Source organism: Acipenser ruthenus, chromosome 2 (assembly GCF_902713425.1).
Source record: "Acipenser ruthenus chromosome 2, fAciRut3.2 maternal haplotype, whole genome shotgun sequence".
Classification (NCBI taxonomy): domain Eukaryota; kingdom Metazoa; phylum Chordata; class Actinopteri; order Acipenseriformes; family Acipenseridae; genus Acipenser; species Acipenser ruthenus.
Window position 1 is genome coordinate 63,120,066 of NC_081190.1, and position 18,292 is coordinate 63,138,357.

The following is an 18,292-nucleotide window of genomic DNA, read 5'->3' on the forward strand; positions in this document are numbered from 1 at the left end:
TTTGTGCAAAGAATTTCCTTCCATTTTGAGAATATATTTATAGCTAAGTGTATACATGTTAAAGTGACACAGGTTTATATATATATATATATATATATATATATATATATATATATATATATATATATATATATATATATACAGGTGTATAGATGTTAAAATGACACAGGTTTATATATACACATGAGTAGTTTTTCTTCACCTATTCACACAAAGTGCCTAGCGATCTTAGCTCCACCTTGCACCGGCGCTACAATTTACTGAGCCCTGGTGCAAGACTATGTAGACTCCCTACACCCCTCCCCCCAAAATGTATTAAAATGTATTAATCATAGGCACCAATTGGATTTTTAAGTTATCAAGTACAAAAGTCAGTACGAAAACGTTTCTATTAAAAAAAAAACACATGTGCATGTCAAAACCTGGTCCACAGTACAAATGCATTCGTTACAACTCACAAAAAAAATCATTCTTTGAACAAACTTAGCAGTATTTATTTAAAATGTTCTATCCTTTCATTTTTTTTTAATACTGAATTTTGACCATCCGTTAGTAAAATTCAAAGTTGATGGAATTTTGTGAGGAAGGCAGACTTCGACACATTCAGCTTGTTCGATGTGGAACATGAACAGATTTTAACCTTTTGTCTGACAGCGACTTGGGAATGCTGTTTGTGCGTTGTGGTGATTTTGTTTAGACAAAAAGTTCCAAGCAGTAGTTACATCATATGTAATAAACTATAACATTAATATTACAGGTGAAATATATAAATACATCTTGCTATACAGTACAGACCATCGTAAATCAAGGCTATGTTTATTGTATTTTGCCAGTATTGCATGTACAGTTGTAATTTATCTATTAGAATACAGTGAATTAGCAGTACAGCTATGGCCAGATGTTTTGCATCTCCCTATATAATTAAATCATTTTGCTTCACAGAGTTGAATGAAGCGTGTGGAATAATGTTACATTAACATACTGAATTACATACCGCTTTGTAGTTCCCTTTCAATGCAAAGACAACCAACAACCAATACTTTTGGGATATGCCTGCCACAGGTCAGGTATTTACTGAGCATTTTATGTCACAGCGGGCGATTGGCCTCTCCTGGGAATGACATCCTAGTTTTTCATACCTAATAAAAAACTGTGGCATTTAAAAATGTGACATTTTTAAATCCAACATGCCTTAAAAACATCTAAATTATGTTATCTACTCTTTATTTATTTGTTTATTTTAAATTGTCTCAATCCCCCAAAAAATGTAGGTGATGCAAAAGTTGTGGCCATAGCTACACCATCTCTCTCAGCAAAAAATTTAAAAAAAATGCAAAAATGTAATAGTTGATAGTTTTCACACAAGGATGTTTAATTTTACTATAACCATTAAAATATTTAATATATAAAATGTACTCATGAACAACAACTAATAAATTATGTTAGTATAAAAGGATAACACCGTGTAACAATTTTTTTTTTTTTTTTGGTTCCTGGGTAGTAAGTGTTATTTCCTAATTGCTTATGCCTCAAAAGTATAGAAAATGGCTATTATTCCCCACAAACTTTGCTTTTGTGACCAGGACAGTGATATTTTGAAATGTACCTATTTTCCAGAACATTCCAGATAGATTCAGTGCTGAGTAAACTTGGAGTAACTTCTAGAACTTTCTAGAACTTTCCAGTAATATAAATAGTAGTATAAATACAGGGGCCTTAAGCCCACCAGTTCAGTTTAGTTCCAGCTGCCTAAGTGGATACATATCTGCATTTTTCTGAGATGGCATCAAGGTCATAGGAGACTTCAAATTGGTGGCATTCCTGATGGGTCTCCAAGGCGGTTTTACCAAGTTTCCCTGCTATCTTTGCCTTTGGGACAGCAGGGACACCAAGGCGCACTACCACAGGCGGGACTGGCCACAGCGGACCGAGTTCTCTGTGGGGAGGAACAACGTCAAGTGGGAGCCACTGGTGGACCCCCGGAAGGTGCTGATGCCACCACTGCACATCAAATTGGGCCTTATGAAACAATTTGTCAGAGCTCTAGATAAGGAGTCGGCAGCCTTCAAGTACCTTCAAGACTTCTTCCCTAAGCTGTCTGAGGCAAAGGTCAAAGCCGGTGTCTTCGTCGGACCACAGATAAAGAAGATCCTGGAGTGCAATGAATTCCCCAAGAAGCTCACTAGTAAGGAGAAAGCGGCTTGGAACAGCTTTGTCACAGTGGTTCGGGGCTTCCTGGGCAATCATAAGGCCGAAAACTATGTGGAGCTGGTTGAGACTCTGGTGAAGAACTACGGCACAATGGGCTATAGGATGTCCCTCAAAGTCCATATCCTTGATGCTCATCTTGATAAATTCAAGGAGAACATGGGAGCATACTCGGAGGAGCAAGGCAAGCGCTTCCACCAGGATATACTGGACTTTGAACGCCGCTACCAAGGACAGTATAACGACAACATGATGGGAGACTACATTTGTGGACTGATTCGTGAAAGTGATTTACAGTATAATCGTAAATCTCGAAAAACTACTCACTTCTAAATCTTTTGTAGTCATTTTTGTATTACTTTAGTATAAATACATGTTAATTTGGATTCATATGTTGTTTTTTTCTGACTTTATGTGAACGAAAAGACACAAATTTGCCCGTTTTCTCATTGGAAATTGGTAAATTTCAAAATATCACTGTCCTGGTCACAAAAGTTTGTGGGGAATAATAGCCATTTTCTATACTTTTGAGGCATAAGCAATTAGGAAATAACACTTACTACCCAGGAACAAAAATTGTGTTACATATAAAAAGTAAGTTTTCACCAGTGGTGCGCAAAGTGGGGGGCGTGGAGAGTCAGTAAGGGGGGCACGACTATGACTAAATGGGTAGTTCTGTAAAAAAAAAATGAAAGGATAGAACATTTTAAATAAATACATAAATGACAGCTAATTAGTCCAAGTCATTACCTTTCAAATGACCATTGACGATCATTCATTGTATGGTGTTTGAAGTGGCGCGTGTCAGTGAAACTGCAGTGAACAGAGCCGAAATGACGGCTACCATGTATGGGGTGACGTGTAAAAAAAAAAGCACTAAGGTTTTAACAGGTGTTTTTTGCCCGGATTTAATGTAAATCTCGTATTTTCCACTAGATTTAACCAAAAAAAAAGTCCACATTTAGCTAAATACATAAATGTTAACAAACACATTCTTAACTGTCGGAGTGTGAGGCAGCTCTGCAGCAATGCCAAATCAAACGCGTCAATAGCCGTGGGCTTGCATGTTAGCAGATATACCAGTAGCTGGCAAAACCTGTTTTTGATTCAAACACAGGCTCCCTCGAAGCTGGCTCTTTGAGCTAAATATATATATAAATATGTATATATATATATATATATATATATATATATATATATATATATATATATATATATATATATATATATATTTTTTTTTCGTGAAAACACAGATTTGTGTTTTCAGATTTATCTATTTTCTTTCCAAGTTTTTAAAAAAAATTTTGAAATTCACGGATTTATTTGTTAGAAACCCAGATTTAACATGTCAGCTAAATGTTCACTCATTCACAAAATGTTGGTTGTGATAAGTTTATGTATTTAGCTAAATCTGGACTTTTTGTGGATAACTCAAGAACAGATTCATATTTTTTCACCAAACCAGAAAAAGGCACTATTCTGGGCCAGTCCCCTTGTACCCTAAAATTGCCAAACAGTTTTGGAGCTGGAGACTGACAAAAAAAACAAACAGCAAAAACACAGATTTTTAAATCATTTAACATGTTCACTGAGTTTAATAATGTATTGTTAAAATAGAAGTTCTGTTTCTGTGCTTATCTTCATATATACCGGTGTGTTTTGTTTCAGTCCTTATCTTCAAAGTCGTATTGGCTGTGGTCAATAAAGTGAATACGAATAGCTGTTGTGATTTTATTTTTATACTAAGTTTTTGTACAGTAGTTCAAAGTAACATTGCAGTTAAAATGTAATGCATACCCCATTACCATTAAAGATTGTACAGTATTTATCAAGGTTACTCATGTTGCATTTTACCCCCTGAAAATACATTTTACTCTCCTAGTGTTAAAGTTAGAGGGTAAGTTACCCCCAGACCCAAACTGTCTTCACAACAGCACAAGCTGGCAGTTAACAAAAATGATGACCAGATTTCAAAATGTTACTAATAAAACAGAGATGTGTTTGTTGAAAATCAGGAAAATGCTGCCACAAGAAGAAAAGACGTTCAGTGATATAAATTTACTAAAACTTAGTAAAAGCGTAACTGGAAGAAAATGGAGAAAACAGGAAAATGCATCAAATACCAGTACAGCAACTCGACAACATTACGGTATACTGGGAAGCAAAGACAGGTATTTAATGCGACACAAACATGAAAGTTCAATTTACTACAGTAACCAAACAGACTTCACAAAAACAAAAGAAAGTTTAGTGGCAAAACAAAAGCATAAAAAAACAAGTGAAGAGAAATGGTCATATGTGCTACGGCATGAGATGGGATGTCGGTGTAGTTTAGTTGTGAGTATCATGTGAAAGATTTCTGGGGGCACGTCTACACACCTCTTGTTTCATAAAATAAATACATTCTGCCTGCAGAAGCACATAACAAATGCAGAATTAGCAAGAAACAATTGAGGGGATTCATTACGTGTTTGAATTAAAAAGGGCGCAATATAAATCTGGTGATACAGAGAAATGAACTTGATAGAGCGACCAGCTAGTCAATTTTCATGTGCATCATTTGCTGGAGTGAAAAGAAAGGCACATTAAGTGAGTCTTGCTGCTATGGATTTTTTTTTAAGTACAAGTGCTGTTTGAAGGCAAGTAGTTTTGGTAGGAAGACATGTTGAAAACTACCAAGCCTAATTACTAGGTGCTAATCCATTCAGGGCCTTGTAAGTTAACAGCAAAATCTTAAAACCAATTCTATACTGCACAGGGAGCCTGTGTAAGAGGCCAAAACAAGGGTAATATGTTCACCTTTTCTGGTTTTAGTCAGAATTCTAGCGGCGGTATTCTGAACAAGCTGCAAGCGGGATACCACATGTTTTGGGACACCAGAAAAAAGTGCATTAAAATAATCAATTCTAGATGAAACAAAGGCATGCATTAGTCTCTCTGCATCAGATACAGAAATAATTGGTCTAAGTTTTCTCAAATGGTAGAAAGATACTTTAGTAAGTTCCCTAATATGAGTCTCAAATGAGAGATCAGGATCAAAGATGACCCCCAAACTCTTAATGTCTAGTTTAAGTTTGGATGAGAGACTGCAAGGGTCAAGCTCATGTAATCCCACATTTCCTTTTAGTTGGTTCTGTGAGCCCACTAGCATAACCTCTGTTTTATCTGAATTCAACATTAGAAAATTCTGTGACATCCAATACTTGATGTCTGTAAAGCAAGCAGCTAATAACACCCAGGCAGAAGACATTCCTGGCTTTAGGGACAAATATAGCTGGGTATCATCAGCATAGCAATGGAAGTTCACTCTGTGTCTGCGGAGTCACCTAACGGTAGCACATATAATGAAAACAGCAAGGGACCTAGAATGGAGCCCTGTGGAACACCACAGACAACTTCCGATAATGCAGATTTTCTTCCCCAATACAGACAAACTGAAACCTATCAGAAAGATAAGATTTGAACCAGGATAGGACAAGGCCAGACAGTCCTACTGTGCTTTCAGGATGATTCAGTAGGATGGAATGGTCTGCAGTATCAAAGGCAGCACTTAGATCTAGCAGAATTAAAACTGATGGAAAGTCCAAGTCAGAGCTTATCAGCAGATCATTCACAACTCTGACAAAGGCCATCTCAGTGTTATGTGCATCATGAAAACCAGACTGAAACTTCTCGAATATACCATTAAGAGTTAGAAAGTTTTATAATTGAATTACAACAACTCTCTAGAACCTTATCTAAGAATGGTAGGTTGGAGATTGGCCTATAGTTATTGAGGACATAGGGTCCAAATTGTGTTTCTTTACCACAGCTATCTTAAGTGCTGAGGGAACTATACCAGAGGAAAGTGAACTATTTATGATTTTTTAAATGTGGGTATTAATAACACCAAGAACATCTTTTAATAGTTCTGTAGGAATAGGATCAAGAGAGCATGTAGTAGCTCTCATATGTTGACCTAGCTTTGTCAGTTCCTGTAAGGTAATCAAAGAAAAAGCCCCCATAGTAGCCTTAATAGGTGTAGTTGGTAAAACTGTGCCGGAGTCCTCCTTAATAGAAGGTCACAGTGGAATCTCATTTCTGATGTCTAGTATTTTTTTTTAAAGAAATGTAAAAGGTCATTGCAGCTGTGAGAGGCGCCAATGTCAAGGGTAGGACTATTAGGGGAAGGATTCATTCATTTATCTAGGGTTGCAAAAATAAATCTAGGGTTATTTTTATTTGTTTCAATTAAATTAGAATAATATGACCATCTAGCCAACGCCAGAGCCTTCCTATATTTAACCAGGTGGCCCTTCCATGCGATGTAATCAACGTGCAGTTTAGATTCCTGCCATCTCCGTTCTTGTTTAAAATATATTGCTTGAGTCCCGTTGGTCAATTGTAACAAGTTGGCCTTAGTTAAAGGTCAATATTGTATCAGTTCTGCATATATAAATAGATACAATATTCAAAACAGTATTCAAGTATTTAAATTTTTTTTAAGTCTTGTTAAAACATAAGATGCTATGATGTTGTATTTAAGTTTTGTTAAAATATATAAAATGACGGGTCTTTATGCACATGTCTATATGTCCAACATTTGTCTAATGGCCCTCCCACTCTTTTATCCATGATGGAACCTCTGATTCACGCTGATAATATACCTGTATTTGAATTTGAAATATTTGAATTTGAATTTATAAAGCAAAAAATGAATGTTAAAAAATAAGAAAATATTTCGAGAAATTTTGAAAATTATTTCGTTCTTTGCTAAATTAAAAAAAATAAGGCTGCTTTTTCACATAGGCCCATTCTGTTTTCCATAAAAAATAAAATCTGTGTATCGCTTTAAGAATGGACAGGTGTCACATGAATGATGATGATGTTTTGAGGTGTGACTGGTAAAACATTTTAGTGAAGTCACTGTGACGGGCAGCAGTTTTTCCTAGTGGAAACATTGATACCTGGAGAAGCGTGTTCTGAACATTTGTAATCTAATGTGGATATCATAATCTGGGAGTATACTGTATGAAGGCATCAAGTTGCCTGCCTGTATGTGAAACCTACAATTATACATGTGCATACTGTACAGTGGATATAGGACATGGTGATATATTGTTTTGTGTTACTGATGGCTCTAATTAATAATCCCTGTTAGAGAAGAATGTATGAAATACTAACCTTATAATTGCTTAATTTGAGTATAAATTATTCAAAAGCCACTTACCAAGTTTTCAAAATCATTCTCAATTTTTACGAGGGTTTTAAACAACTAACAGCATTTTCAGAGCAATATGGAGGTCATTCCAGGATAAACCTGCTGTTTGGCTATAAAAAAAAGAATCCTGTCTTGTTTTATCATCTAGGGACATGGATATTTCTGTGGTTTCAAAATCTGAGAGGAAAATAAATATAACTTGATTAGTGCAACAGCTGTTGGCCCAAAAAGTTGAAAAAGGTATTATGTAAATCATATTCATTAATCAAAATCAGTGATGAAAGTGCCTCTCACGTTAGCAAAACACAGATGTCTGATCTGGTTATGATACCGATGTTACATTAAACTGCACAATCTCTGCATTTTCCTTCCATAAAATCACTGGCTATATCATTACTACCAAAGAAATAAAAGTTGATTACAATGACATTTCAGATAATGCATTCATCAAAAATAAATAAATAAAACACTTGGGGCATAGCAGGTGACTCCCCACGGTTCTCTTTAAACCTAGTTTTGTTCATTGTTTTAAATGTTTTAATTACCTCATAACCACTGTATAATCATTATCTGAAAGAAAATCACACCAAGTTATCAAAAGTGCCCAGCCATTTAAAGTGGAAATATCAAAAACAAAAGCTTAAATTTCAAGAAACCATTGGGGCAACCTTGCCCAACACAAAGCAAATAGGCACAGCTGTAAAAGTGGTGGGGGTAAATTGTTTCTACTAACTTGGGGCAACCTTGACCTTGGCTGGGCACTTTTGATAACTTAGTGTTTTTTTCACATTTCCAATGTGTTTTTGTTTCAGATATCACTTCACTTTTTCCACTTAATGGAGAATAACACACACACGTTACAGGAATAGCAAAATTTTTCAACCTATATTGAGGCAATGTATTGCTGTTTGGATAGGGTAAATGTAGCTTAGTCTGTTGAAAGGGTTAAGATGTGAATCAATATAAACCCTGTGTGGGAATCGAACCCAAGACATGCTTCTAATGCAGCTTGCAATGCAGACGCCCTAGCTTTCACGCCTTCCATTTTGTCCTTCCATTTTACAACATTTGCAAGTAGTATAGCAGTAAAGTTACAGTTTTTAACAAGTAACGAGACAAACAAGATTTTGTTAATAATGATTATGTATTATCCCGATTGTATTGAAGGCTTTTATCTGATTTTGCAAACTATCATAATAAGCTTGATCCGTTCATTTAGTATATTGTAACATTTTCATGTTTAGGAAGTAGACGGTGTTGAATTCTCAAAATGTTTGATTTATTTGAAAAACTACAGAGAATTCCTGTCAGGGGCCAGAATTAACAGCACTTTCATTGCATATTCTCTCCGGTCACAGCTCACACACTTGCTCAGTCCCACCCACAGTTTATCATTCAAGTTCAGCGCGGGACTTTCTCCAGTCCCCAGGCTCATGCACCCACTCACTTATTATACAACCTCCTGTCGTTTTTCAGTCACTCACTCCCCCTTCCCATGCTAAGTAACGGCATGACCTGTAATATACATATGCATGGATAAATGTGCCTGAGGTCTGTAAAATTCTGCAATCTCTTACTGTATGACAGGTATTGACTTTTTTATATTTCACCTAAGAGTGTTGGGAACTACAAATTAAAAGTGAAATGGTGCTTTTGGCTGATTTCCTTTTGCTGCGCCAATACCCTGAAAACACGTAAACTATCCTTGCTGTATAGATAGTCTCTGGCAGTTCTAGCTGATAACCTCCGTTCCTCTCAATATGGCACTCCAGGTTGTGTGTTGTTGTGGGATATCGCCACTTCTCAGGCAGTGGATGACACAATGCACCTGAGGAGTGGCGATACACCACAAGAACACCCTCTTGTGTTATTGCTTAATTAAAAATGATTATTGTATCCCATCATATTATTTTGTTATACGTTTTGATGCTGACACATCGGTGCAATATATTTCTTATTTATAAGAATGTTTTTATTTGATAAACTAAAGAGATGTAAATGCTATGATTAGTAGTTTGGTGGCAAATTAGGTCTACTAAATCAGTGGAGATAAACATATTTCTAGAAATGTTTTATTGACTTCCCTGGAGTCAACATTATCTTTTGAGTTTTATCACTCCCTGCAATCAGTCATTAGGGCAACTGGGCATACGTCCTGGTATGTTCAAGACAAGAGTATCGGTTTCCATCAGCAGCTACTGACAACCTGTATAACAGACTTCATGTTTTTACACTTTGAGAAAGAGTGTCCCAAAGGGGCTGCATGTTGCACATTCACACTACAACTCTTGTGTTTAATGTTAATTCCCAGATCTGCTAAAATTCTACTCAGCTTACCAAATAAACAGGATCATGACTGGTCCTGGGTGAAGGAGAATTGGATGTTAAAATGTTGTGTAAACATTATAAAGATAAGATTATTACCATGATTAATGGCAGTGCACTTAGATGCAATTACAGTCAGTATTGCATTAAGACAACCAGAACAAATTGGAGCTAGGTTATTGAAGAATTCATTACCCACCAATTTTATGAATTAATGTGAATATTATAATATTAATCAGTAGGCACAGTAGCTGGAAAAGAGGTTAAATGTTGACCTTTTTCAAAATAACCCAACACCTTGCATTTAAAGAGGAATGCCAATTGCAGACAGGACTAGAAGCTTCCAAGTTAAGCAGGCATGTAAGCTAGAGGTCTAGTTGTAAGTGTTGCAGTTGTTCTGACGGCAGCTAAGTTATGGTTTTGACACCAGGAATAAACAAAACAATTCATTTAACTAACGAAAGGAAAGAATTTTTTTTTTTTAATTTAGAATCGCCAATTATTTTACCCTTAATTTTGTCCCAGTTTGGAATGTCCAATTATTGTTATTATTATTAGTATTATTAGTATTATTATTTCTTCTTCACCGCGGCGATTCCCCACACAGCTCAGGGACCTGAGGCTCAGTGGGCGTCCTCCGATCCCACGAGCCAATCAGCGTCTTTTTACACCCAGGAACTCGAGAGCGAATGTCCACAAGCTACCAGCCTCTGGAGGACAAAGACCAGCCCAGCAAATCTTCACCCCTGGCCTGTAGGGGTCGCCGTAGAGCGGTGAAGAGAAACAGTCGGATCCCACCTACCCAACCTCGGGAGTGCCAAAGCCCCCACGGAATCCCCAGTGAAGACCTGCTGCATTGCGCAACCAGGATTCGAACTTGCGATCTCTGGTTGTATGACTCACCCTGCATGCCGCGCGGCAGTGCTTTTACGAGGTGAGCCATTTGGGGACCCCTGAAAGGAAAGATTTTAATCTAAATTCACATACAGTATATTGAACAATTAGTTTTATAAAGCAGTGTTGAAAGATCAAACATCTGAGTTTTATCTTCAATTTCACAAACAGCGCTGTGTTCTTTCTTACAAATAGGCAAATTATATTCGAAGAAAGATGATTTGTAAAATGCGTTTGATATATTTCTTAAGTTATACTATACAAAAGATTACAACTACCCAGTGAGATCAAAAAGTGGACAGAAAGAGGCAATATTATAGACCACCATTATAAGAGTCCAGAGCCCTAACCACTACTCCACACTGCTGGCCTATTATTTTTATTATTATTTTTATCAATTGAATATTTTTCTAGGTTGCATACAAGACCTTTATAGGAGACACTATACAATGGTGTGACCTCTCAGCAAAATAACATGATTCAAGAATGATTTTATTATGTTGCACTCATTCTCTTCTGCCACATCATTACAAATTACAAATGTTTGCTGTTATGCCTGGGGGTTCATGATTCCTTTGAAACTTGCACTGCAAGTTGTTAAAATATGTGATTCATGGTACGGTGCATTTTCAATATAAAAGATATTCAGTATAATAATATAAAAAATGCATAAATTAAGCACATACAGGAACTGTTTTTTTCCTTATTAGTACTCAATTAATGCAAGTATCCATTACTATTTGAAAGCTCAAGCCACTGAGAGGTCTACCAGGAAAAGACAACTAGAAAGAAAGAAAACAGCTGTGGATCTGATTAAGTTTCTAGGAAACTACGGAATCTGATATACATCAGTAGACAGATTGCAAGATTGTTTAGGAAGAAACCATTAATTAGTAAGAAAAACAAGCAGAATGGAACATTGAGTGAAGCAGAACACTGATAAGTCCTCAGTCCTTCTGAGAAGTAAAATATGGACTGATGATAGAAAATGATTTACAAATTGTATTCTCATCACAGAGTACAAGGAGAACTGAGTTATGGTAATAATATTGTTTTTCCAAACTTTTATAAACCAGGATAACAGGACGGGGAGAACTATTTGCCATTTACTTTCTCAGTTAGCTAATAATGTTTTTGTTTTTTATCTACCTGTCTATATAAAGGAAATCTCAGTTAATTTTTTTTACAGTTTGCAGATGACGCTGTCAGCTTTTATTTCTCTCTATGCAGTAACTGTTTTTTTTGTTTGTTTTTTTTTAAACTGAAGAGACGGTTTCTAATACACTCATTTATGGTTAGAGATATGGAAGTACATCATTAATCAGGTTGTGAAACTAATATCATATTCACACAACCTAAATAATGCCTAAACATCTTGTTTTGAAAATATGGCTGTGAATTAAGTGAATTGTAATCAGCACATGTTGGTTGCACATTATTATGGTAATGTGGATAGGGTATAAAAGACAAATATGAACAATACGGAAAGGAGTTTTTCTGTGCAGAATGATATTTCCACACCTTATTGTGTTTTAAAAACTTCACAGACTTTACTCATGTCTGCTACCGTTTTCATGTAACTTTTTTGCTACAGTAGATGGGGGGTGTTATTGGTAAGCTCATGAAGCTTCTTTAAAATGAGTGTGAAATCTTTTAATAGACGACTTGATTGAGGCACTTTTTACTTTAGAGAGCTCCAGCACAGTGTAACTGATCTCCTGTGTTTCTTTGTTAGGACTATCCAGAGCCAGAGCTAGAAGAACAGTTGCGGTCTGTATCCAATGTGGATGAACTCATGAAAATAGTCTACCCAAAATATTGGAATATGTTAAGATGTCAGTCAAAGAGCGGCGGGCATCTGCACTTCAGAGAAAAAGCTTCCTCCGACACAAGGACTGAGGATCCCTTGGTATTTGCAGCAGCATTTTACAATCTTGACATTTTAAAAAGTAAGTTTGTTGAAACTCATTGCATGTTGTTTAAGTAACTTAAGCTCCTTTCACACTGGCATGCTCTACCCGGGTTGGAATCTACCTGGGTCAGGACCCGGTGTCATGCGGGTCGGCTACACGATTTCACGCTGCTTTTGATAAAGTGAGTGACAGACGCAAGTACACAATGCGCGTATCAATGCCCCGGAATGTTACGGACGCTTCCATCCAAGCTTCTCTGGATTGAATATCGGCCCAAATGTTGATTAGAACAAATTCATCCCTGCTGCAATCTGGCTCATGGCGTGTCTCAGGCAATACAAATATGGCTGTTTGTTATGTGGTTGTCATGCGTTATGTCTCACTCAACCCGGGTCACAGCGTGTCGACCAACATCCTGAGGTGGATCGCTGGGACCCGGGTCAACCAGGGTATGACCCAGGTACGCGGTTTCACACTTCGCGGGATTGTGACCCAGGTAGAAGTGCCAGTGTGAAAGGGGCTTTAGTAGATAATTAAACTGGTTTTATTTCAGACCTGCCAAAGGACATTTTCCAGAGTTATACAACAAGCAGTTTTGCCTCTGGGCTGTACAGAACCATTTATCTTGTATGTTTTTTTTCTATATGTTATATATGTAAACATTCTAGAGATATATGTAAAATTAACAGCATAACAAGCAAAAGGTTAAAATCTGAAAGATTTGTAATTCCTGCTGTTATCCTCAGGAGAAACGCTGCTAAAATTTGAAACATTTCCCAACAAAATGACATCAGTGGCCAGATATTGTTTCCTTTCCAAGCCAAATAATCAGATCTCAGAATTACAATAAGAAACCCTGATTACTGACCCTACTGCCCAGTAGTGCCAAAACCATTATGAGATTAAAAAGTGAAATGTTGTAATTAAAGAATAAGACAATGAACTTCGGCTTTATATCCCAGTTTTTTCAGTAAGCTATGAAAGGTTGACAGCTAAAAAGATACTGTAATGGGATATTGAAGATCATTGAGTATTCTACAACAAATGTGCCTTCTGGAGGAAAAGGGGCAAATAGTTGTAGTATTTATTTGTTTTTCCTTATGTTTGCTTAAAAAAAAAATATATATATATATATATAGAGAGAGAGAGAGAGAGAGAGAGAGAGAGAGAGAGAGAGAGAATGTACAACCTTTTAAATATGAAACTTTTCTGTAAACTACACTGTCCCACGAGTACACAGGCAGATCACTTTATAATAAAGGACATTTACATTACATTAGAAATTAATTAATGAGATTATGATGATGCTTGCATGGACATTGTTTGTTATTTACTGCACATGTACAATAGCATATTTTAAACCTAATCATGTGGGCAGTGCATCGGATATTTTGTTTAGCACTATTGTGTTTCAACTTATTCTGCTGTCTGATTTCTCAAAATGCATTTGACAGGTATTGATACTGAGTGGAGAAAGACCCAGTGCATGCCACGAGAGGTTTGTTTAGATGTGGGAAAAGAGTTTGGGGCAGCAACAAACACCTTCTTTAAACCACCCTGCGTGTCTGTCTACAGATGTGGGGGCTGCTGCAACAATGAAGGACTTCAGTGCATGAACATTAGTACATCTTACATCAGCAAAACGGTGGGTTTTTATTAAACTTAAAATACAGTCTTCTAAAACTTCACCCATAAATTGTGCCCTCTAGATGTAGTGTATGTATTCCTACATTTGAAACCTGTATTTCTTCTTTTTCCCTTTATCTGACCTATCTGATGAGTTCAAAAAGTGTCTTACTGTAAATGCTGTTTGTTTTGTGCCCAGAGATAATTACAGTACAGCATGTGGTGAGCAAACTGAAGCCAATTCCATTTTTTTTTTCTTTTTACGGAAATTAATTCAGTTGGTGCCTACATTTAAATGAGAAAATCATATGTGCTCTATACATACATGGCTATAAATTAGCCTGTGAAGGGAAGGGTTACTCCCAGTAAATCAGGTGGTGTCATTTCCTAGGTCATGTTGTTAGGTCAGACCATCTTGTTACTACTTGATCACTATCAGTGACAAGAGTTTTAGTTGTAATATTTATAGTCGGGACAGTGTGTCATGCCAAGTTTTTATGTCTGTAAAACTGAGTTGATTTGCCAGAACATGCAAGTGTTATGACCAGGTAGTAAAAGGAAAAGGTCAACACGATTGGTTTTAACAACAGTTGTGAATTGTGTAACAGTGCATGAAGTAACAGCCTTTTCAGTTAAGGACTGTAATAAATAATCAGTGGAAGTCACTTGAGTAACCTCTTCCAAATACAAATTGTACGATCCTTTAAGTAATATGTTGATATATACTTCCAGTAACTGTTGAACTGAAATTGATTATTGATAAAAAAAAAACTGAATGTTTTTGACAAGTATCACTTTTTATGATGTGTAAAGTGCAATTTGATGCAAACCTATTTTATTTCTTTAAGAAAATGTATTTTGCAAAAACAAAAACTAACAAATGAATATACACTTTAAGGGTTCTTAGTCTACATGAATTAGCATTTTCTTTAGTTTAGAAGTGTTTGTTTATGTAATTGTATGCTTTGGTAAATATATTGTGCATGAATGGGAAAACAACCAATCAGGATATTCATTGTAACATGAAGTAACTTCTAACAGTAAATCGGAGAAAATAATGTGCGATTTTGATTGCCATTAAAGCTTTAGGCTCATTTGTTTTAAGACATATGAGTTGCTAATGCTGCTGTCTCTCTTGAAAATGTTTAAATAAGCATTTATGGTTGACACAGCTATGTGGGCTCAGGCAAACCAGTTTATTTAAACAAAAATGATACATTAAAGAAATTACTATGCTCAACCATTGTTAACAATGCTTTTTTCAAACACAATTTGTATTAGACTAAACAACATGGATGAAAAACGAAACTACTTTGTTGAGAGTCATGCTGTTTGCAGACAGTTATGTTCCACAAGAATGTCAAATTATGGTCATGTTTTTAGTCATATCATTGATTTTTTTTCCTATTTTGTCCTCTTCTAGTTGTTTGAAATTACAGTACCACTGTCTCAAGGACCAAAACCAGTGACAGTCAGCTTTGCCAATCATACATCTTGCCGCTGCTTGTCCAAACTGGATGTTTATAGACATGTGCACTCAATCATTAGACGTTCTCTACCAGAGTAAGTTTCTGACTCTTTCATTTGATGTTGTTATTCTGTTTTTATTTCTCAAACAAGTAACTGTTTATTTTTGGGGGAAAAAAGATTGAGGATGAGAGCGTGCTCAGTTTAAAAATATATAACCATAACTCTAAAAGCTGAAGATTGTAGCTTTCTGTGTTTTTAGATTTGAGGTATTTTCCACAGTATAATCTAGACTTTTCCTTGGTCATATTGATATCAGTAGATTTAATTCCAACACTGCAGAATTTACAGACCTTTTTAGTTCTACTGCAGTCCATGAAAAGCCCATATGCAACCTTGAAAAAGAAAGTATAATACTTATTCTTTATAACCTGGTGTCGATCTCCCTGAACCCATTACATTTAGGGGGTGGTTTTCTTTAATGGTTTCATTTACTTTGAACATGCCTTAGAAATGGAATGCAGATAGTGAGGTACTGATTGCTGCTTAACTCGCCTGATGCCACCGTAACAAGAGAATAGTTAAACTGGGGCCAATGTACAGTATATTTTTCATTGAAATTGAGATTCCCAGTATGATTTATAGGCAGTATTAGGGAAGAGTGGCAAAGTGGTTAACAGTGTGCAGGTGCAAGTTATCAATGAACAGACAGATAATTATAATCCAGGTGCAAAGTAGTTTAATGGGTTTGTATGTCCAGTGCCTGACGGCAAAAAAAACAATAAACAATAATGATGGTAAGTAATACAGCGGCGTGTATTACTTACTTTGTAATGCCCGGGTTTGTCCCAAAATAATAGTCCTGTTTATTGTACACCCACACCAAACACAAAACACATACACAAATCCGTTAGTGCGTGAATTAGTGCTCATGGTGAAAATACAGTTATTTGTGATACAATGCAGTGCTGTTCCGGGTTTGTGCTGGCCTCTGGCGACAGCTCCAGAACGTGTTAGCTGTCTAATAAGTAACAGTTAGACAAAACAAACAAACACTCACGATACGGATACACAAAACACAGGTCCTTCCAGGTTCTTTTTCATTAACCAAAATGAAGGAGCAGATTATGTCACTTCGACCCCTACTTATACCATCACTCATGACTCCTTGGTAAACGATTGCAGCCGCTCCTCCAAACCGCGGCTGCCACATCATTTCCCTTCCGGGTCGATAAGTTAGGGTGGATTGCGCAGTTCGAGACAGACTGGATCAGACTCGATCTCAGATTTAATCCTGGATTGATATTTCTATTCCGTTGCGCAGATCAAGATTCAAATTCAATCCTAGATCACATTCCAATCCTGGTAGAGGGTGGATTGAATCTGGATTCTTGTGAAGGTGGTCGGTTATTTTGGATGGTCGGGTTGTTTGTGAACTCGTTAATATATTAAAACCACAAAAGTTAGATACAGAGTCAAAAAAGACTCTCTTCCTCCACTCATTAATCTGCTACTTGAGATTTCATGCCACTGGGTCATTTCAGAAAGTAATCGGGTGCAGTGCCTGTTTCATGTCGATGCGTCATCTAGTAATTCACAGGATCACTGAAGTTACGTGAGCAATATATTCATTTTCCAACGGGAGAACAAGTTACGAGCCATCGTATACAGCGGCTGCTAACACAGTTTTTCACCAATTAAACTAGGGTAAAATAACCGACTATTTCACCGATACACATGACTTTGAGCTATATTTGCAGTAGCGAATTATTGGGGAGGTAGCTACTGTAGTTTTTTGTTTGTTTGTTTTGTTTTTTTCACCAGTATGTATTAGATTTAGGAAAAAAACAGATATCATGTAAGATAAAATAGTTACAAGTGTATGGTATTTATTATTCTGTACAAGTTTATGTACAGATACTACTGCTTATTCCTCTCCCTTTTCAAAGCAGCTATCTGGTTTGCAACTTGAGCCTTTTCTTCTTTCAATGCATAGATGTATACGTGTGTTCTTTATGAGCCATCTCCAGGAGGGCGGGGCCAGGGTCAGCTGATTCACATCTCCGCTTTCTTACAGGCGGCAAAGTGACAGTGGGCGGGCCTTGCTCTGTGGGAGCGAACTATTATTATTATTATTATTATTATTTATTTCTTAGCAGACGCCCTTATCCAAGGCGACTTACAATTGTTACAAGATATCACATTATACATTATTTCACATTATACAGATATCACATTATTTTACATACAATTACCCATTTATACAGTTGGGTTTTTACTGGAGCAACTAGTGGCAACTACAGACAGCGGCATCAGGGGCCGGGCCAGTATCAATCAGTCAAAGAAAATGTTTTGTAAATAAATACATGTTCTAGTAATTAATTCAGTTATTGATTATTATTCTTATTCATAACACAAACATACATTAGTTAATCAGCACATAGACTTGCTGTCAAGGTAAATAATGTTTGGTTATGTTTTTTTTTTTATTGTTATATAATTATATCTTTATCAAAAATTTAATTTGATAAAAGGTTATTCTCAAAGAAAGAAAACGCACAGGTTTTAGTAGTTGCCATGGTTATGCTCTGATTACCACTTCACGAGACAGTGTTTCGTAATCAACTAGCGTCACAGACAACCTGAATCCAGGATTAAG

At 36.4% G+C, this 18,292-nt stretch overlaps 1 protein-coding gene across 1 annotated transcript in view; it reads left to right on the top strand.

Annotated features, from left to right (window-relative positions):
- Positions 1 to 18,292, top strand: part of vegfc (vascular endothelial growth factor c) — a 70,319-nt gene that overhangs the window by 25,749 nt on the left and 26,278 nt on the right. The window contains exons 2-4 of the mRNA XM_034015973.3: positions 12,363 to 12,576; positions 13,995 to 14,185; positions 15,590 to 15,729. Coding sequence (XP_033871864.3) covers positions 12,363 to 12,576; positions 13,995 to 14,185; positions 15,590 to 15,729 — 545 coding nt within the window. The remainder of the gene's footprint in view (positions 1 to 12,362; positions 12,577 to 13,994; positions 14,186 to 15,589; positions 15,730 to 18,292) is intronic.